The following is a 22533-nucleotide window of genomic DNA, read 5'->3' as shown; positions in this document are numbered from 1 at the left end:
TAAGTCATATAACCTCATTGTGTGTTGGTTTCTTCATCAGTAAAATGAAGATTGTGTAGTTGCCTCATAGTTCTTAGGAAACATTCATTGTCCTCCATTCATTTCTTCAAATTTCTTCCTACCCCAAATAAAATCTAGAAAGTGGTAGAATTATATTAAGATTTCATGTACAGTTGGTGTATTGGTCTGCTTAGGCTGCTATGTCAAAATAAGGACTGAGTGGGGTAAACAGATACTTATTTTCTCAGAGTTCTGGAGTCCAAGATCAAGGTGTTGGCAGATTTGGTCTCTCTTGAGGCTTCTCTCCTTGGCTTGCAGACGGCCACCTTCTTTTTGGGTGCTCATGTGACCTTTATTCCCTGTGGATGCATACCTCGGGTCTCTCTTCTTGCAAGAACACCAGACCTATGGGATTTGAGCCCCACCTTTGTGCCCATATTCACCCTTCCTTACCTGGTTAAAGGGCTTATGTCCAAATACAGTCATATTGTGGGATTAGGACTTTAACATGTGAATTTTAAGGGGAGTCAAAATTCTGTCTTCATAACATTCCAGAGAGTTTAGAATAGTAGATAGAAGGAAATAGTAAATAATGTAAATAATTGAAAATTTCTGTTATACACCAGGGTTTAGTTTTTTCCCAAAACTATGGGATAGTATAGAATGGGATAGATATTCTGAATTTCGGCCCCATCTCTGCCAGCAACAGGCTGTCAGTAGGCCATCTATTCATAGTTTTCAAAGTGCATTCTGTGTAACAAGATATCTTTTGGAATTGTTCTTGGAATGGGCGGGGGTGGGGGGTGGGAATCACCCTAGAGAATAAAATTAAGGAATCTCAACATTATATAAGCCTTCTAAACATGCAATGCCTAATAATTCATTAAAGACTTGAAGAAATCTTATTAGCAAGCCTTTCTGTTTAACTCTGTTTAACCAAGCCTTTTCAAAAGTTACTTAGCTACAGAACCATTTTGTTAAGAACATCTATACTCCATTGACAGTTGTAGAGTATTTATGCCACGTAGAATTTGCCTTTAGCTTATATCAAAAGCTTAATTCATGGACTTCAAGGTTTCAGCAAGCTGGTTGAGTTTGGGATGCAGAAAGGAAGAGAATGGGGCAGGAAGAAAATTTTGAAAATGTGTGGTAGACAGAAATCAAATATAGGCTACGGGATCTACATTACTGTGTTACGGAAAGTCTGGAATCAACCATCAAAACCACTAGTTTCCAGACATTTCCCTTCTCAGAGGAAATCTTTTAAGATTACAGCCTCAATTCCTCCTCTGTACTGCAACCAGAGTGATCTTTTACAAATCTTAATCATGTGTGCATATGTTTTCCATGTATCCCTACATAAACATTAAACTGCTTTTCTTTGCTCTCAAACTGAGCAATGAAATTCTCTTCAGAAGGAGGCCCTGTATATCTGATCAGCTCTGTCTCTTCACCCTCAGTTAGTGCCTTTTATCCCTTTCTCTCTCTACTCCAGCTACGCAGATCTTCCCCTCTTCCAACTTGCCATGGGCATTGCACAAATATTTCCATCCGCCCGCAAAACTAATCTAATCCACCCTCACCCTCCCCTTTGCCATTTTTGAATCACTATTTAATCAAGATTTCTTGACTTCTCTACTTAAAAAAATCATCTATTATATCTTTTCATTATATCTATCATCTCTTGTAGCTCTTATCAGAGCTCTAATTCCATATGAGTTCATGTAATTATTTTCTCTCTACCTTACATTAGGAGTTCTATTCAGGCAGAGGTCATGGTGTTTTAGTTCACTGTTCTATTCTTCCAGGTCACAGTGCCTGGCATGCAAAATGTCTAGACAGATACAGTAAAGGTATATACCTTTTACCATTGGTTGAGCATAATAAGTGTGTGTGTGTATACATATATATATATGTATACACACACACACACACACACACTTTTCCTCACTTGTCTTTTGTGAAAAATCAATCCAAAAAAATTTCAGAGTAAATTGCTACAGCCAGTTTTAGAAAAGTCACATTCTTTGTTTTCTGGCTTGTTTCAATGTTACCCATAAATATATCTTGCTAACTATGGTTTGGATAACCCAATACTGTTCAGGAGTACTGATCTAGTATGTGTCCTATCTGAAAACTACTACAGGCTTCTTTATGACTATCTATTGAAGTGTCTCAGGAGATGAGTTGTGTATAAGACGTACTGTCTAGATTTCCATTTCCCACATCTCATTATGCCACTCTTCCTGTTTATGTAATCTTCAAATTTTCTAAAAAGAAAATTCTGTAGTTTTTAATAACATAAGTAATCCTCCTTAAAATATCCCAAACAAAAGAAAGCAAAACAAAGGGAAGCCTCTCTGCAAAGGCTGCTCATTCATATAGACTTGCATTCATGTCTTGGTTCCTCCTGTCACCCACTTCTGACTGGCACTGGGGAGCTTACACAACCATTGAGACCCTTGGTGAGTTTTCCTTGGTGAGTGTTTTAGTTTGCTCAGGCTACCATAACAGAATACCATTAAGTGGGTGGTTTAAACAACAGACATTTATTTCTTGCAGTTCTAGAGGCTGGGAAGTTCAAAGTGCCAAGAGATTCAAGTGCTGGTGAGGACTCTCTCCTAGGGTTGGAGATAGCCACGTTCTTGCTGTATCCTCACCTGGCAGACAGAGAAAGCTCTGTTGTCCCTTCCTCTTCTGATAAAGGTACTAATCTCATCATGGAGGCCCCACCGTCACGACTTCATCTAAACCTAATTACCTCCTAGAGGCCCCACCTTTGGATATCACACCCAACGTGTGTGATAACATCACATGTGGGTCTAGAACTTCAATATATAAATTGGGGAGGGGGTGGGGCTCAGATATTCGGTCCATAACAGTGAGTTTTCCCAGTCAACAGGACCCCAAGTTTTGCTTCACAGTGAAGCCTGGAAGGGCTAGGAAAGTGTATTAGTCAGGATTCTCCAGAGGGACAGAACTAGTAGGATATTTGCACATATGAAAGGGAATTTATTTGGGAGAATTGACTCACACAATCAAGAGGTGAAGTCTCACGATAGGCTGACTGCAAGCTGAGGAGCAAGGAAGTCAGTTATGTCTCAGTCCAAGTCCAAAAGTTTCAAAAACAGAGAAGCCTACAGTGCAGGCTTTAGTCTGTGGCTGAAGGCCCAAGAGCCCCCAGAAAACCACTGTTGCAAGTCCAAGAGTCCAAAGGCAGAAGAACCTGGAGTCTGATATCCAAGGGCAGGAAGCACCCAAACCAGAGAAAGATGAAAGCCAGAAGACTCCTCAAGCAAGCTTATTCCACCTGCTTTATTCCACCCCTGCTGGCAGCTGATTAGACCACATTGAGGGTGGGTCTTTCTCTCCCAGTCCACTGACTCAAACGTCAATCTGCTCTGGCAACACCCTCACAATACTTTATGAGCTATCCAGACATCCTTCCATCCAATCAAATTGACACCTAAAATTAACCATCACAGTAAAAACTGGAAATAATATTTGTAAGAAGTCTAGTGAAGCATCTGACCCATAGTAGCCACTTAATATGTGGTAGCTCTAATAACAGTGTTGATGCTGCTGCTGTTATAAGACATCATGTAGAACTACATTCCTGACTTTCCAGTAGTAACTAGCAAACATTAACTTTTTTTTTAATAACAGGCAGGGGAAAACATTAAAAACACATCATTAATGTTTTTAATAGCTCACTTTCTTCATTTATTATATAGACCATTGTGATTTGATTGGGGGAAGGTAGTAGGAAGGAAAATTAAATTAAACTACATATAGTTTAGTTTAATTGAAGACTATAAGAAGAAGAACGTAGACACTCTCTGTCTATGTCTACTCCATGTAAAGTGAAGGTGTATTTTAAAACAGAACTAATATTGTCGAAGCCTCATGAACTGTTTTGGTTTTTTCTAAAATTTGGATATCATAGAAGTATACAATTTTAGACTTAGGAAAATTCTTACAGTTTGTTTCAAATCTATGATTTTATCTAAGAAAACCAAGGCTTAGTAAGAGTTGTTTCCTCAGATTCCCAAAGATTTTATTGAACTGAGCTGAGAATGAACTACAGATCATCTCAACCCCAAGCCAGGATGTTTTATAGTTTTTGTGTTTTGGGGAAAATATTTTAATTCTTTCTTATTTATTCCTAAGTATATCTGATTTATATCTAAATTATGTATGTTAAGAATGGTTAATATTTTATTTATGAATATTTTAAAATTATCTATTTTTTAAACTATTTCTTACAGATTTGGGGGTTTTGCTACTATTTTGAATGAAAAACTATTTGAAAAAAATTTGGTTGGCACTAGCCTCATTCAAATTAATATAAATAAAATATATGTAAGCTGTTCAAATGAATGATCATTCTAGAGATTCAACTACTTTTACACTTGGCACATATTTACTAAAGCCAGAGTATTTAAAATATCTATTCAATACTCAGTAAAGAGTATGAGTTTTATAGAGGCATTTTATTACAACTAGAGCTAGCAAAAGCCTCACATACTGGATTTTTGAACTGTATTTGTCAACCTAATTTCTCCGTCTCTTAGTTTTTCTGTCAGTATACCAATAAAAATGTTCTCTTCATTAGAAACACAAGGATCTAATATTTAGGCGGCGTTTTACAGAAGAGAAAATGAGAAATAATATCTGTTAAAATCTGTACGAGGAGTTGGGCAGAAGCTGATTGCTACATGAATTTATAATTAGAATTAAGAGTTACATCTAGAGAATAGTCCAACTGCTATTGCAAACAATTCCAAAACCTCAGCAGTGTACTGGAATATGACTTATTTCTGGGTTATTTCACAGGCTGTGATTTTTGTCACAGGCAAGGTGGCAACCAATTAGTGAATTCAGTGAAAGATGGGCTGCTCTTCCAGGTTATCGGGAAGTGTCCATCTAGTGGGTCTGATAACCTCTACAATGTCAAAAAGATTCCAGCCGGCAGAAGAAAGCAAAAGGATGAGGATTTTATAGGACATTTGATGCCCAGACCTGGAAGTAGCATATGTCATTTCCGCCTGCATTCTGATGGCTAGACCTCGGTTATACAGCTCTCCCTAGCTGCAAGAATGCTCATAAACATGGCTTAACTAGATGCCCAGAGAGAAGGACAAAGGGATTTGATCAGCATACGGCTAGTCTGTTGACTTCCGTAGTACACACATACATGAAAAGATAGAGTTCTCTGAGCAAATCGCCCCGCAATACTAGAATTTCTCGAAGAAAGTGTTACTGAAATACGCAAATATCTGATATCTACTATTAATGTGGGATGTTTTAGGCAGAAATAATTTGGTGGCAATAGCTCTACAATCCTCATGTATCCTGATTAAAAAAACGAATAATTCCATCATCTGGATGTTTGGTGGACAGCTTTTAAAGGCCAGGCATGGTCTTTAAAATTCTATTTATTATTCCACGCTATGAAAATTTGTTATTATTTGCAACTGTTTGATGGAGAACTGTTGTGTATAAGTCAGTGTGTGTGTTCCCCTGTGTTACAGTGAGAGGTGAACACTGCCTGGTATAGGTATTCCAGATACAAATCTAGAACTCTCACTTTCCCAGTCACCATGACCTGTATTCTAATTAAATGTCACAGTGTGTGTTAAAACTGTGGTTTCTGGAGCTGATTAGAGCCAGCCAGCCAGAGAAATTTACCTACAAGCCCAGGCAAGTGCTGGGGGCTTCTCGTTGCACTGCTATTTCTCCATCCTCTAAGTTGCTTTTTGTTTTGTTTTGTTTTGTTTTTGAGACGGAGTCTCGCTCTGTCGCCCAGGCTGGAGTGCAGTGGCACGATCTCGGCTCACTGCAAGCTCCGCCTCCCGGGTTTACACCATTCTCCTGCCTCAGCCTCCCGAGTAGCTGGGACTACAGGCGCCCGCCGCTACGCCCGGCTAATTTTTGTACTTTTTTTTTTTTTAGTAGAGACGGGGTTTCACCGCGTTACCCAGGATGGTCTCGATCTCCTGACCTCGTGATCCGCCCGCCTCGGCCTCCCAAAGTGCTGGGATTACAGACGTGAGCCACCGCGCCCGGCCCATCCTCTAAGTTTCTAAGGAAAAGAGGGCAAAGGCCCAGTGCCTCCACCATGAAAGAGCATGGCAGAGCAGGGGGAATGCTTTATATTTCATTATTCTTTCTCTCTTGTGTAAACTCTGTTGAATAATCTCTGATAAAGATAAAAACCTGTTACTTTATCAGGTCTTTGCTAATTGCTGTTTGTGCGATCTTGGACAAGTTGTGTGAAGGCTCTCTGCTGTTCTTACACCCATAAAGTGATTAGGATTTTTTGCATATTCCACTTGATTCAGTGTGCCCCATCTGTGTGTAAACCATCATTTTATCTTGTGTGCCTTCATAAACACAAACCTGGGCTTTCTTTCCAACTGTATTTAAAACCGTGGAATCTCCAAATGACTGAGCTGTTGTTCTTTCTCTATATATATTTGAAGAGAAGGCTTCCCTTGGATGTAAGAATTGACATAGCTGACCCCAAATAACAGAGTTTACACAAGAGAGAAAGAATAATGAAATATAAAAAAATGCCCCCGCTCCTCCATGCTCTTCTGTGGTGGAGGCCCAGGGCCTTTGCCCTCTTTTCCTTAGAGACTTGGAGAATGGAGTAATAGCACTTGCCTGGGCTTGTAGGTAAACCTCTCTGTCTGTCTGGCTCTAATCAGCTCCAGAAACCGCAGTTTTAAAATACTCTGTGATATTCAATTAGAATATAGGTCAGGATGACTGGTAGAGTGAGAGTTCTAGATTTGTATAGGGAGTACCAACAACTAACAAATGGTGGTACTGGAAAGAAAGTCAACGTGAGCTTTGTGTAAGAGCTTTCTAGAAGTTAAAGATATTCAAAATTGAGCCAAGTTTTCCCATGGGGTCTTGGTCTTCCCTGGAGTTATCCTCTGAGAGGCAGGACAACCATCTCAGTAATTACAAACACACACCTTACCTTGAGTGAGCTGTTACAAGTGGTGATTTCCAAGGGCTGTTTCAGTTCTAAAATTTGATGACTGAATCTAATACCCATCTGATAATGCAACTTAGTTCAGTGCCTCCTTTAGTGCTTTAAATGTGTTTTTTTCTGCTTAATTAATCTGCCTTGATCACTTCTTATTCTCATTGTTCAGCAGTTGGAGTAGCATGCAGTATCTTTGATCCTGTTGATTATGCCAATATGAAGCAACAACTTGGAAGCATTCTTTATGTCCACAGGAAGCTCAATTGCTCATCAGCAACAGACCTTTGGCCTCTTAAAGGCACAATCAGAGCCTATATTTTGAAACCAAGTGATCTCTATGTGAGATTGTGACATTTCAAAAATCTCATCAGTGGCTCATGCCTGTAGTCCCAGCACTTTGGGAGGCCAAGGCAGGTGGATCTCTTGAGGTCAGGAGTTCGAGACTAGCCTGGCCAACATGGTAAAACCCCATCTCTACTAAAAAAATGAAAAAATAAAAAAGTTGTTGTGGAGGTGGGCACCTATAATCCCAGCTACTAGGGAGGCTGAGGCAGGAGAATTGCTTGAACCTGAGAGATGGAGGTTGCAGTAAACCAAGATCGCACCATTGCACTCCAGCCTGGGTGATAAGAGTGAAACTCCATCAAAAAATTAATGATGATAATAATAATAATAAAAACAGCAGTCATGGACCACACGTATAAAAACTTTTTATGTAAGTCATCTGAGTCATCTACATGTTCATAGAGGCAATTAAATGAATGACAGTTGAATCCCTTTAAATATTGTAAAAAAAAAAAAAAAAGGAGAATAGAATCCTAAATTTTTCCAAGTAAATGATGTGACTGTTCATATTTCCAAATAAAACTCATTTTTCCAGGCAAATTGCTTGTTTTTTATGGCCTATTAATAACAAGTGGTAATTGTGGAAACATTTATGGCTTAAGAAAAGACAATTTTGACAACAGCAACTAACTCATGTTCTCCAGTTATTAAGGGCTATTGGTTTATGCTTGCTATGCATGGCTCATGTGCAGGGAGACATTGGAGAGGTGGGTATGAGCCAGGGATGGGATTAGAGCCAGAAGCAAACAGTAATAAGCTATTATCCTGGATGAAGCAGGCATGCAGTTATTCATCCCATCCCTTCAATTCTCACTAATGACTCTATTAGATACTGAGTACCAATGTGAAAGATATAGTCTTTAGTCTAAAGCTTGTGATACAGTGGGGGGCAACAAGATATATAAATCAACAACTAGGAGTGATAAGTGATGCCAGTGACATGTCACATCAGAGCACAAGACATGTGCCATGGAAGGCATAGGGTGGCCCAGCAATGACACAAAGTTTTAATGTAATACCGTGTTTCATTAGGTTGCAGAAACGTAGTTTGGTTCTGTACCTCATAGGTACCCCCAGCAGCTACCATATACACAGCTACTGTACCAAGGGCTTATGACTGCTGGAATTAAAACTAAGGCATCCACATGTCACCTTGATCCAAAGAAACTGCAGCCTTGGCTCCCCACAAATCTTTTATTATTTTTGTCACATTGTCCCTGGTCCCCATGCCACCTAGTAGTCCACCTGTCCAGGTACAGACCAACAGATCAGGGCTTACAATAAATAGGACAGGTGCAACATTACACTTTGTGTCATTGTAATTGCCAAGGTGAAAGTACTACAATATGGCAGGCTCCGAAGTCACTTTCTTTAGGGCAGCCCAAGCCTGATATTAACCCTTTACTCACAGCTTTAACTCAAACTAGGAAAAGGAATTAGGAGAAGCCTTCCTTGAATGATAACACTCAAGTTAAGTATTCCCGAACAAGAAGACCTGGCTAATTAGCTCATCATTTTGCTTTGGAGGAGAGGTGTGTCAGGCTGAAGAAAGCAAATATCAAGAAAACAACTCATCATCTCAATTAAAATAGGTAATGGGAAAGAAATGTTGAGAGCTGCCAGAAACTAGTTTACAAAAAGGCCTGATGTCTTAACGCAAAGCATTGGATCTTGGTTCTAAGGGCCTTGGGGAATCAGGAAGTAATTTCACTGGAAAATAAACGGAAATGGATCATGACAGGAGACAGGCAGGTAGGGGCTTTTGCCTTAATACAAAGAAGAAAAGTGGAGACAAGAATAGAGTCATGATGGTGGTTAGGGAAAAGTGTGGAAAAGTATTATATGCTTCTGTTTCCTGTCCAAATCCCAAGACTGCTAAGTTGTGGGTACTCTCCATGCTAGGGATGACATAGTATAGATGATTGCCAAGTATCTCTCTAGCGAATCTGTAAGAAGGGTAATCTACGTCGCTAAGAAAAACAGTAGGAGAAAAAATAATTATTAACATTGCTATGTAAGGAACTTTAAATGCATTATCTCGTTTAATCTTCACAGGAACACAGTAACAGCAATTATTATCTTTGTTTACAGATATGGAGATTGGGGTTCAGGAACCTTGACTAAGGTTAAGTAGCAAATACATGGCATGGGCAAAATGCAAAGTGGAAGTTTGTCTAGCTCTGAAGACCGTGACTTTTTAGCTAGAAGAGAAGCAAGTTTGGAGAGAGAACAGTGCTGCCAATTTTAACAAGTTGTGCCCCCACCCAGGCAGTCATGTGCAAAGGCTCATTAATGCTATATTGTTTTGTTCCTAGAGCCTAAAAGAGATCTTTAGGTGGTGAGGATTTATAAGAATCTTCAGTACTCATTTGTTACTGAGTGAATCAATGTTGATGAGGAGCGAATGAGAGATTCTGGTAAAACCCACTAATGTATGGGGTCAGACCTAATGGTAAAATCCATTAGACCCAGGAAACCAAGTCTTTCTAGGTGGCCCAGGATCCAGGGCACATATGGAGAGGGAGAGAGACAGGGAAGAAGCCAGAGAGACAGAATTAGACCCACAGACAGCATAGAGAGGCAGGAAATGGGAAACTTCAGGGTTAGCTGCATGAGGTGTGATGGATTAGAATCCTGGAGGGAATGTTTGCTCAAAGACAAATTGCTCCTGGTCTTACCTTTCTTCTGTATCCTTCTTCAGTTTAAACACTGTAATAAATTTAAGACAATGATATACAAAACATGCAGTCTGAAATACAAGTATAATAATACATCCATTTTTGTAATAAATTTAATTCAAATTCAGATTTCAATGTGAGAATTAGATTTTAGAGCAATAGTCAACATTCACTCATTCATTCACTACATAGAGGATAGGTGCGTTCTATGTGGTTGGCACTGTGAGCTACATGCTGGGGCTTTAACTGTGAACATTCAAAATAACTCAGATTCCACATAAAGCTTTACCACAGTATGTAAGATTGATTTTGTTCCAGAGAGTTTATGTTACTAAAATCAATTTTGTTTTCAACAGACTTTAAAAAGACATTGAGATATATGGATATGGATAAATATGTCCTTTTCCTCTGAATAGGTTTCCTTGAGTTTTCAATATATCTTATTTACAATATATCTTATTTACATATTACATATTACAAGAGTCTAATTGTCTACTTTCAATTTGTCTCTTTTCAACAGCTATTTTGAAGATTTTCATATTTATTTGAATTTGAAAACACCTTAGGAAGCAGTTTCTCGAATACACACACACACCTGCACACACACGCACACACACACGAAAAACAGATTTATTCCCAAATAAAATTCTCAATAATACATTTATGATTTTCTTACAGATTTTTTAGCTCTGCTTTCTATTTAGGAGGCAGACATTAAGGTATACAGACACAGGTCTGAGTAGTACCATTTCTTTAATCCTTTTGTTCAAGTTTCTCTAAATATACCTGCCAAAATTTACTGAAGACTAACCTCTGGGACTTGAAAACAAAGAAGAAGAGAAAACACACACACACGAAATTCCTTTCCAAAGCTGTAGGCTTTTATTTAATTGAGGCTGGAGACCTAAGTGACACTCCCTGGTTTGTTTAAAATCTGGAAGAGCAGGTGGGCTGAAGCAGATGGGTCGTTAGGCTTTGAGGCTGTGACGTTTGGAAGCTAGAGTTACACTTTCTTTGAAGCTGTGAATAAACAGCTTGGGAATAGTTTATAATGTTATTTTCTGATACTGGTTTTGTTCCATTTGTCTCGGGACACTGAAAAATAAGTGTTGGTTAAATTATCTTACTTTAATTATTAGGCAGGGATGTATTGCCTTTAAAATATTTTGACTTCTCAAAAAGGCAAAAACTGTATTATTCCACTTACATGAGTTACCTAATATAGTGAAATTCTTAGAGACAGAAAGTAGAGGAGTGGTTGCCAGGGGCCAAAGGGAGGAGGAAATGAGGAGTTATAAGTAGGTATAGACCTTCAGTTTTGCCAGACAAAAAGAGCCCTGCAGATTGATTATACAAGAAAATGAATGCACTTTACACTAGTGAACTATGCACTTAAAAATAGCTAAGATGGGAAATTTTATGTTATGTGTATTTATCTTTTTATAAGAAATTATGGTTAAAATAGCACTTTTTATGTTATGGTATATTTTAATACAGTTTTTAAATTTATTTTAATTATACTTTATGGCATACATGTGCAGAACATGCAGATTTGTTATATAGGTAGATACATGCCATGGTGGTTTGCTGTGACTGACTTATTTTATTTAGGATAATGTCTTTCCAGTAGCAATAAACCCTTATGCTAGCATGTTCCAGATGTTCCTTTTTTTGTAAGGCTGAATAATACCCCACTGTATGCCTGTACCGCGTTGTGTTGACCCAGTCATCGATGGACGCTTCGGTTGCTTCTGTCTTGTGAATAATGCTACCATAAACTTGGATGTACGAATACCTATTTGAGCTCCTGATTTCAATTATTAGTATTATTGTTATCCGAGACATGGTCTCAGTCTGTTTCCCAGCCTCGATTGCAGTGGCACAATCTCGGCTCACTGCAGCCTTGACATCCCAAGGCACAAGCAATCCTCCTACTTCACCTTCCCAAGTAGCTGGGACTACAAACTTGCACCACCATGCCCAGCTAATTTTACCTTCTCTGTAGAGACAGTGTCTCACTATGTTGCCCAGACTGATTTGGAACTCCTGAGATCAAATGATCCTCCCGTTTTGGCCTTCCAAAGTGCTGGGATCACAGGTGTGAGACATTGAACCTGGCCCCTGCTTTCAATTATTTTTCCATGCTTTATTTTTTTCTGCAGAGTACTGATTACCATCCAAATGCCCTCCTCCTGCCCCCAACTAGAGATGCAAATTATTTCTATTTGGTAGAAAGATGAGTCTAAAGGTTGTAATGGTATTTCCTTAAGGACATTAACCAATTTTATTTCCCCTTCCTTCCTTCCTTCCTTCCTTCCTTCCTTCCTTCCTTCCTTCCTTCCTTCCTTCCTTCCTTCCTTCCTTCCTTCCTTCTTTTTGACAAAGTCTTGCTCTGTTGCCCAGGCTGGAGTGTAGTGGCTCAATCTTGGATCACTGCAACCTCCACCTCCGGGGTTCAAGTGATTCTTATACCCCAGCCTCCCAAGTAGCTGGGATTACAGACACCCGCCACTACACCCAACTAATTTTTGTGTTTTTAGTAGAGATGGGGTTTCCCCATGTTGGCCAGGCCAGACTGGTCTGGATCTTCTGACCTGAGGTGATCCACCTGCCTTTGCCTCCCAAAGCGCTGGGATTACAGGTTTCAGCCACCATGCCCAGCCACAACCAGTTTTATTTCTAACCTAGCAATTTTATTCTAACATTCTTTTAAAAATGTCTATAAATACTTAGGTCCTCCAAATGCTCTTTGGACCAGCTTTACTATCTTACTTGTTTCATCATTAATGATTAATAAATCTCTGAAACATGTTTATTCCAAAAAAATTTAGACTTCTTATACTTGATTTCATTATAACTAAAACAAGTTTATATACAGGCCCATTTAAAAACCTGAAATCTTTCTGAAACTGTTATGGAACTACCCTTCTGATTTAAGTTAATCTCCTATAATGTTTTTCATGACATGTATTTACACAACTGAATAGCATCTTAGAGCTGAAAGAGACTATAGCAATGTAGAAATAAATGAGGATCAAACAAAAGAGACAGGCAAAGGCTATTTATTCAGAGCTTGCATTTGGCAAAGACTCAGAGGCAGGCAGAGGAGTAGGAGGGCTTTATGGGGGAAAAATATTCAAATAAATTTGGCCTAAAACTGCCTCCATATGTAATGGATTGCAACCTAACTTAGTATGTAAATAAACTACAACCTATCATAAGAGTATATTATTGTAACAAGTAGCTGAGTCTTGGCCAATCATAGCAGCCAAGTTTTCAGCCAATCACAGACTGCAAACTGTCAAAACATGTCCAAATAAGGTGAAGGATGGCTTGTAATGAATCAGGATATTTCTATATGTTATTTCTTTTTTCTTTTTATAAACACTGCCTGACTAGGTTGCTGGGCAGAGATCTCTGAGCCTTTACTTGTTCAGGGTGCTGCCCAATTAACAAATCCTTTCTTTTTCTCAAATAAACTCTGCTAAATTAAGTTTGTCTAAAGTTTTTCGTTTATCAGCAACAATGAAAAGTCTTCAAGTATACCTTGATTGGGGACTGTTAACTTGGGGAAGTGGCAGGTGAGCACACTAGATATGGAGCATTCTCTGTGATTGGTTAAAGGTATATATTTACTTTTCCTCAGTTGTTCCTAAGTTGGAAACTGGGCCAAAAATTGGGAAGCTAAGTTGTTACTCTTGTCTTGACTATTTGAGGTCAATTTTTACATGGGTGGTTGTTTAGCTTTTAGGATTATTTCCTAGAGACGGGTCTACTCCCTACAAGTGTGACTGGTACCTCATAGGTTGACTTCCGAAGCTAGTTACTGTGGATAATAGGCTAGAGTTCTGTTTCTAAATGTTATCTGGCAATTTTCCATTTGTATAAGACCCTTAGTGATTATCTAATGTAGAAAAATTAAATAAACTCATACAGGCCAAATGACTATGTTTAACTGAATAGTACTTTTTATGTGTCTGGCACTTTTTAGTTTTCAAAATATTTTAAACTGTAGAATATTATAAGATTTTTAAAATAAAATCAAGGAAGTTAGGTAGGGCTGGTATTTTCTTTGTTTTGTAGGTAAGAAAAATGAGACTCCCCAAAAAGTGACATGGGTCACAGCCAGAGTTGCAAAGCTGAGGCCTCTAAGATTCCTGACTCGGACTGCTCAATGTATGACAGCCTGTTCTATCTGTGTCCCACAGATTCAGATAATGGTGAACCAAAGTATGACATTTGTGTTATCACACTGCTCAAAGTCGATAAGGATTTTAACCCAAGTGTAAAAAAAATCAGATTTTTTTAATCGTTTCTGTGATTTTCTAAAAATTTCCTTATTTGAATTAAACTGTTAATCTGGTGAATTTTACAACTTGCGGTTATTAGATAATCAGATTTTTCAAAATACTATTAGCTCCATTAACACACTTATTATAACTTGATTTTCCAGTTCCATCAGGAATGTTACATTTCCTACACAGATCAGAAAGATGTGTGAAAAGCTGAGAAATCTGCAATATAAATAAATTAAAAATTCATTGAGCAATATGATAGATGGTGGAGTCAACCACTTTTTAAAAAATGCAAAACAAACAAAACCTCAATACCTACCTTAAAATAACTCAAGGCCTTTTGGGAGGAGCAGACGTATACAACTATAAAGCAAGGTCAGTGCAGAGATGACCATGACCCTGCAAGAGTGGTGAATGGGTGGGAGGGCTTCAGAGGATACTTAAATTGAGTAACCAGGAGTAAGTAGAGTTAGTTAAGCAAAGAAAGACAAGACATAAGGGAATTCAAAGGAGGGGTGGTAATAGCTGTGGAAAACAGCGTTATGTTTACTGGGGTTGGAGTGGGGAGGAAGAACCTACAACCAATGTAATACAGGGAGGTTAACGGGGAACGACAAAGCTAGAGGGGAAGGAAAGAGCAAGAAGCTGGAGATTCTTGCCGATTATAGTAAAGAGCTTAGACATTCTATGGGCAACAGGAGGCTTCTGAAAGGATTTTATTCAGGGTTACATTATGATCAGATTTTCATTTCCAATAGATCATTTTGGCAGTATAAGGAACTTATGTTTTGAGGAGTCAAGGATAGAGTCAGAGACAAGTTGCAGTAAATCAAGTGAGAGGATTAGAGCTGAACCAAAGCAGTTGAGGTAGGCATGAAACAAAGTGGAAGAGAAGTGAGAGCAAGACATCCAGAAATAAAATCTGCAGACTCTTCTAATAGATTTGGGGATTAGCACTTAAAGAAAGGGAGAGACATGCTTCTAGCTTGGATAGTTGGTTGGACAGAAAGAACAAATAGTTTGATAAGAAATTATCAGTTCAGTATCTGAAATGTTCATATGGGGACTCCAGATGGATTCACGTAGCAGGCAGTTGGATAAATGAATCTAAAGATAAAAAGAATGGTCCAGGCATCTGATAAAATATTTAGAAATCACTAACAATTAGGTGATTGCTAGCTGAATCCTAGAGGACAAAAATCACAGAAAGAATATATGTAGCATAAGCAGCACAGTGGCTAAGCTGGCACCTAGGAAATGACCAATGTGCCAGTGATGCATGGAGGATGAGATGACATGAATGACGAAGGAAAGGTGTTAGATATAGAACACAACGCAGGAGGAAGGACCATCCACAAAGTCAAGAGAATTGAAGATATAAATTAGTGAGTAATCAAATAATTGTCAAATGGCTGAAAAAAAAAGGCTTATACATTTGCCAAATAAAAGGCACTAGGTGATGTTATCAGGAGCAGATTGGATAGCATGGTTTGGCTGAATTTTTCTAAAGATTAGAAAGTAAAGAGAGTGAGTGTGAAGTGCTCTTAAATAAGTATACTCAAAGATGAGCGCAAGGGAAGAGTTACTAAAGATTCGTCGAGGTACTCTTTTTCCAAAAAGAAAGTTGTATTCCTCAGAGATACTACCCTACACAACTCAGAAAAAAGGTCCCCTGGAGTCTATGCTTCTGTTACATTTAGATGTTGTAGTCTCCAAGTCTGAATTTCCAACCACATATTGAGACGATTTTAGAAAATCACACTAATTTTTTGAAAGTAATTTAGGAAGAACTTTCCTTTTGTTTAACAGAATATAATTCTGGTTACTACACAGAATCAACAGAGGAACTGAAAGTCCGAAGCCACAGCACGGAGCCATTACCAAAGTTGGACAACAAGGAAAGAGGCCACCATGGGGCGTCTTCCTCCAGAGAGCCTGTCAAAGCTCAGGAATGGGACGGAACACCAGGGCCACCTGTGGTCACCAGTAGACTGGGAAGATGCTCTGTGAGCCCCACCTTGTTGGCAGGAAACCACAGTTCAGGTAAGGCGGATTATGATCTCCCAGATGGTAATTCCTCCTGTCTCTAGAAACTATTTTCATACAGTATCACTTACAGAATTATCACCACAGATATCTCTGTCTCCACACAGAGAGGCAACACAAGTAGCCATTCACATGGGTTACGTAAAGGAACATAACAATATATTGTACCACTCGAAGGTACAACTATTTACAGAGGTGAAGGATACCTGAATGGTGCTTCTTGGAGCTATGCAAGACAGCAGCCTTGAAAACTTAAAAAGTTTTGTACTAATTTTCTTCAAAAATATCTAGAGGCCTCATCTAAAGCAGTTTTAACTTGTGAAGTTTGAGTAATTTAGAATTTATGCTTCCTTTGCTTCAAAAGTACTTTAGGCAACTGATAAAAAATGAACAAAAGTAACACTGAGAACAGAAATGTAACAAAGATAATCTGAAAGCAGTAAAAAAAGAAGTAGCTACTAGGAGGCATCTGAAATGGTGAGCTGAAGATGATAACTGAGCATTGGGAATGGCACTAAGTTCCCAAATCTAAGTCAAAGGAAATGTAAAAGTTTTCATCTAATGTACCTTTAAATGTCACAAGTTAAAATCAAAATCTGCAATGCAATTTTACATGGTTAATAGGTAGATATTATTAAACATCAACTTTTTAAAAAACAGAATATGTTTACTTTGAATTTATTGAACTATGTGTTGGACTCACGGAGAGCTGTCAATTGAAATAAACAACAAATAATCAAGGAACCTCCTGTAGTTTCATGTTTCTATTTCTTACGAGTGTTAGAGCTCCAAAGAAAAGACCAATCCTTTAATATTCTTTTCAGCTCTGATACTCATCTTAGAAAGCAATTTACATGAATTTAGCTTGTGGTCTCTCAGACAGTCGTGCGCAAGTTAAAATTGGAATAGACTGAATGGTCTCTGTGGTTGCTGAGGGATATTCCTGGAGCAATACCCAGGCAGGAGCAAAGTACTGGCTTCCCCAGACTTAACATGTAACTTGAAGCTTTGGTGGTAGAGCCATAGCACATGTATGGATAACCAACTCTAAAGCATGAGTTAAAATTTGGCCAAAGGAATACTATATGAATTTAACAGAAATTTCAAAGTATATTTTTGATAGTAAAGTATAAATTGCTATAGGTGTATGAAAAGAAGATATTTGTGCACTTTGTCACAAAAGAAACATAGAGAACAGATAGTTTTTGGTTTTTTTTTCTTTTGAGATGGAGTTTTGCTGTTGTTGGCCAGGCTGGAGTGCAATGGTGCGATCTCGGCTCACTGCAACCTCTGCCTCCTGGGTTCAAGTGATTCTTCTGCCTCAGCCTCCCTAATAGCTGGGATTACAGGTGCCCACCACCATACCCAGCTAATTTTTTGTATTTTTAGTAGAGACGGGGTTTCACTATGTTGGCCAGGCTGGTCTCAAACTCCTGACCTCAGGCGCTACACTCACCTCAGCCTCCCAAAGTGCTGGGATTACAGGCTTGAGCCACTGTGCCCGGCTCACAAATAGTGTTTTTATGGGAAAAAAAAGTCACTTCTCCAAAAAACTTTGACATCACTATTTAATTGAGTCTTATGATTAGTTTGGGACTTATTTGTAGTTTTAAAGAATTATCAAAATTTGTACCAGTTCTATAGAAAATATGTGAACAATATACACTTCTATTGTGGCTAGATATATATTTTATAAAAATCAGAAGCATTCTCTGGGTTTCTATTATGTTATAGCCACTGTTCTACGATCTGAGAGTACAATGACAAAAAATACATCCTTACGTTTAAGTGCTCAAAGTCTAGAGCAAGACAGACAAATAAATAACTGCAGTATACTGTGTGTTTCAGTCAGGATTCTCTAGAGAGACAGAACCAATAGGATATATAGATAAAAATATATAAAGAGATTTATTATGAGGGATTAGTTCACATAATTATGGAGGCAGAAAAGTCTCATTATCTGCTTTCTGCAGGCTGTAGGCCCAGGAAAGAAAATGGCAGAGTTCTAGTCCAAGCTCAAAGGCCTGAGAACTAGGGGAGTCAATGGTATAAGTCCCAATCTGAGTCAAAAATCCCAAAAGCCAGAATGCAGATGTCCAAGTGCAAGAGAAGACAGATGTCCCAGCTCAAGAAGAGAGAGTAAATTCACCCTTTATTATCTGTTCCATTCTATTAAACTCCTCCACAAATTGGATAATGCCCACCCATCTAGGTAAGGGTGATTTTCTTTACTTAGCGTAGAGATTCAGATACTAATCTCTTCCAGAAATACCTCACATATACACCCATAAATAATGTTTTACCAGCTATCTGGGCATTCCTTAACCCCGTCAAGTTGACACATAAAATCACATATGTTATATAAAAATATGAATACTATGGGAAACAGAAGATGTCTTAATCCATTTTGTGTTTCTGGGTACACGAGGCTGGGTAATTTATAAAGAGAATAAATATTATGAGGCTGGGCAATTTATTAAGAAATGAGGTGTATTTGGCTCATGGTTCTGCAGGCTGGGAAGTTCAAGAAGCATGGAGCTGGCTTCTGCTCACCATGAGGTTGGGGCTTCTGTACTGGGTCGAAATGTGATAGAAGTTCAAAGGGGAAGTAGATAGGTATGAAGAGGCAAAACTCAACGGGCATCTGGCTTTATAAGAACCCACGCTCTCAGGAGCCAGTCTAGTCTCACCAAAGTGAGAACCCACTCACTACCTCAAGAACAGCAGCAAGCCATTCATGAGGATTTACCCCCATGACCCAGACCCCTCCCACTAGGCCCCACCTCCCAACACTGCTGCAATGGGGATGAGATTTCAACATGAGTTTTGGTGGGAACAAGCTATTTCCAAATCACAGCTGAAGAGAAATCAGCTGTTAGTTCTTCCTGGAATAATGTGATTTTAGCAGCAATAATTGGGGGTTTTGGTGGATAAAATAATATTTGCTTGAAGAAGTAATATGTGAGCTAGAACTTGAAACAAAGAGTTGCTCACCAGGAAGATGAAGAAAAAAGCCGGCCTTCTGGATGAAAACCTGGATGTTCCATCTGTGGGATGGAACAAAGTATGTTTGGTATAAAGGATGAGGGAAGATTGAAGAAACTGAAAAGGTAGGTGGTGACAAGATAGCAAAAGTCCTGAAGGGCCTTGTTATTAATTAGAAAGCCTTTCAGCTATGAAGTATAAATTACCAGAGGCTTAAGCAGTAATAGCCTTTGTTTGCACCCATAGCATCAAGCCTCGAGGTAGGCAGTTCCAGGTGTTTTGCAGCTGTTCAGGGATGTCAAGGACCCAGGAACTTTTTATCCTTCAAGTCTTCTGTTCTGCTACCCTTGGTGATAGTTTTTATGATGACAAAGCTGATGGACTACACAGTTCTGGGCATCATACCTCAGAAGACTCTCCATTTCATCTAATTGTTCAGAATTGGGAAACATCTTCTCTGGTCCAATCTCTGAGTGAAAGAGAATGGGATTTCCATGGGCCTGTAGAGAACCCTTTTTCCCCTAAATCAAGAGCCCTTTGCCTTCCATCTGGAAATGAAATCAAAAGCCTATTAGCAGGGATAAAGGGGGAATGATGTTGCATAAGCAGTAGACGGTGTCTGCCATGTTGTAATTAGGTTTTTAAGTTTATGTGGTGGATATTTTGTAGTTATTTACTATTTTTTAAAGATAGGAATAATGTAAGTCAGTTTACATCATGGAACACCCAATGATGACTCTGTTACTTTAAACCTGGGTGATTGGGAAGTCATTTACTGAGATAGAGACAGTCAATGTGAGATGTGGAGCAAGGTTTATGAGGGAAAATCAGGACTTACATTTTGACCATGTTAAGTTAGAAATGCTCTGGAACATCAAATTGAGAAGCCAGTAGATTGTTCAGATTATAGATCTGTAGCTAAAGAGATTGAGTGGCTTCGAGACTGAGACAGATTGTTCAGATTATAGATCTGTAGCTAAAGAGATTGAGTGGCTTCGAGACTGAGACTAGACTCCTTTGGCATGTTAGAACAGTAAGACTGGATGAGTCTAAACTAGGAGAGCAGGAAATTCAGATGACACCCTGGGGAAATCCAGACATTTCAAAACATGGGCAAAAGAAGAACCTGTGAAAGAATTAGTTCATAATTAAACTTTTTTGAACACTTAATTACGTATAAATTGATAAACATGTACCGTACAGTGTCTTTACACTTCGATATGAATATTCTAATAAATTCAGAATGTAAACAGAATTTATACCATACTTTCACTGTCTTCCACATCAAAACCCCAAAGCATCTCTTTTGGTTTACAGCACCTAAAATCTGCCCTTCTGAGTTTTTTAGCGCTGTTTGTAAATCTGGAAATTGTCTACTGACCAGAAGAAATGACATACATATTTTGAGTCCCTCAGATTCTTTATCTTAGAAGGAGGTAGACAAAGATGGAAGAAGAAATAAATTCTGTCAAGTTTTAAATAATGAGATGGTTGTATTCATATTAGAAGAAATGCAAAACAGAGCAGCAAGTGTAGAGTTACATATATAATATCAGTGCATGCCAGCTGCTTATGTGAAAGTGAAACTCAAATTAATGTTACCATTACTTGAACGTCTAGTCTACCCTTCTACTACTTTTCAGGAAAGAAAAGGAGAAAGGGAAAAATGTTGTGTTGTTAGCTTTTATTTTTCTGAAGAGAAAGAACCTAAATGGTACCAGTTCTGAACTAGAAAATGCCATAGTTTGACTGGCAAAATGTATATCTGAAGTTCACACTCACCTTTGGTGTTTTTTTGTTGTTGGGTTTCTGTGTGTGTGTGTGTGTGTGTGTGTGTGCGCGCGTGCACGCACGCGCGCGCACGTGTGATGGAGTCTTACCCTGTCACCCAGGCTGGAGTGCAATTGCGTGATCTCAGCTCACTGAAACCTCTGCCCCCCAGGTTCAAGCGATTCTCCTCCTTCAGCCTCCTGAGTAGCTAGGATTACAGGCGCCTACTACCATGCCTGGCTAATTTTGGTATTTTTAGTAGAGACGGGTTTTCACCATGTTGATCAGGCTAGTTTCGAACTCCTGACCTCAGTTGATCCACCTGTCTAAGCAGCCTCCCGAAGTGCTGGGATTGCCCGGCCACCTTTGGTGTTTTAAACAAACCATGCGCTACTTGAATATTCATCAGTGAGATGGTCTTTGTCCAAAATAAGCAAGTAGCTACATCAAGAGGGAGTTTTAGACTTTCTGTTTTGGAACAGAAGACAATGAGTCAGTATTAACTGTTTTTCCTTCTTTTCTTTACACTTCCTCATCATCATTGCCTCCTCGTCCCTGGATACTCAACTTCATACCTCACACTAGAGAGGAAAGAAGATTCAACGTATAAACTCCTCTTTTCTCTGTCAACTTTCTGCTTCTGCATCTATCTCTCTCTGTCTCACCTCCACACTGATATACATACAAACTTCTACCAGTCACAGACTATTGCTTTACCAAAAGTAGTTTAGCCACTTGAAATGGTTGTTCTTAACAGCTCTTTTGAGGAATGAAGGAATTGCTGAAGTAAAGCAAATGTGTCAGGAGATCTCAATTCTAATTAACATTACCACTGGTTGCTGGGGTACTTTATTAAAGTCACTGTTGTTTAGTAAATCAGAGATTCCCCAGAGGGTGATTCTTGAAGGCAGTGGAGAACTGGGACCCAAATGCTCATGAACATAATAGGAAAGCGTGAGGAAATTATAAGAGTAAATATGGTATTGACAAAAACTCAGATTTCAACCGCGGAACCCATTAACAAATAGTTTCCATACAGCTAGTATCTGACTCTGTTATGGTTTCTGGGGGTACACACATTTACCCCCCATAGGCTACGTAAAATCCAATCTCTGACACTCAAAGATTTTACTATGCTTCTTTATGACACGGAACTATTGAACACAAATTAATTAGGTTATAATTAAATGTATTATTTTTATTATCTACTGCTTACTATACATTAAAAATCATTCAGAGAACGATTAATTAGTGTAGGCTTGAAAAATGATGGAGAGATTAATGGAAGACATGGAGTCTTAAGCCAGGATTATTCCAGATCTTCTTATAAATCATTATGATTATCAATTGAGTGGAAAGAGAATTTTCCACATGGGATGAAAAAGGTGAAGAGACACACCTGCCCTGGCTTGGC

At 38.8% G+C, this 22533-nt stretch overlaps 2 protein-coding genes across 2 annotated transcripts in view; one reads left to right on the top strand and one right to left on the bottom strand.

Moving 5' to 3' along the window:
• The window catches only part of DOCK10 (dedicator of cytokinesis 10), a 1376581-nt gene that overhangs the window by 855685 nt on the left and 498363 nt on the right, over positions 1-22533 (bottom strand). The window lies entirely within an intron of this gene.
• NYAP2 (neuronal tyrosine-phosphorylated phosphoinositide-3-kinase adaptor 2) overlaps positions 1-22533 on the top strand; it is a 296478-nt gene that overhangs the window by 205560 nt on the left and 68385 nt on the right. Inside the window, exon 6 of the mRNA XM_050752152.1 lies at positions 16152-16361. Coding sequence (XP_050608109.1) covers positions 16152-16361 — 210 coding nt within the window. The remainder of the gene's footprint in view (positions 1-16151; positions 16362-22533) is intronic.

This window comes from Macaca thibetana, chromosome 12 (genome assembly GCF_024542745.1).
Source record: "Macaca thibetana thibetana isolate TM-01 chromosome 12, ASM2454274v1, whole genome shotgun sequence".
Lineage (NCBI taxonomy): Eukaryota > Metazoa > Chordata > Mammalia > Primates > Cercopithecidae > Macaca > Macaca thibetana.
The sequence above is the reverse complement of the archived record's forward strand: the minus strand, read 5'-3'. Positions and strand labels throughout refer to the sequence as shown.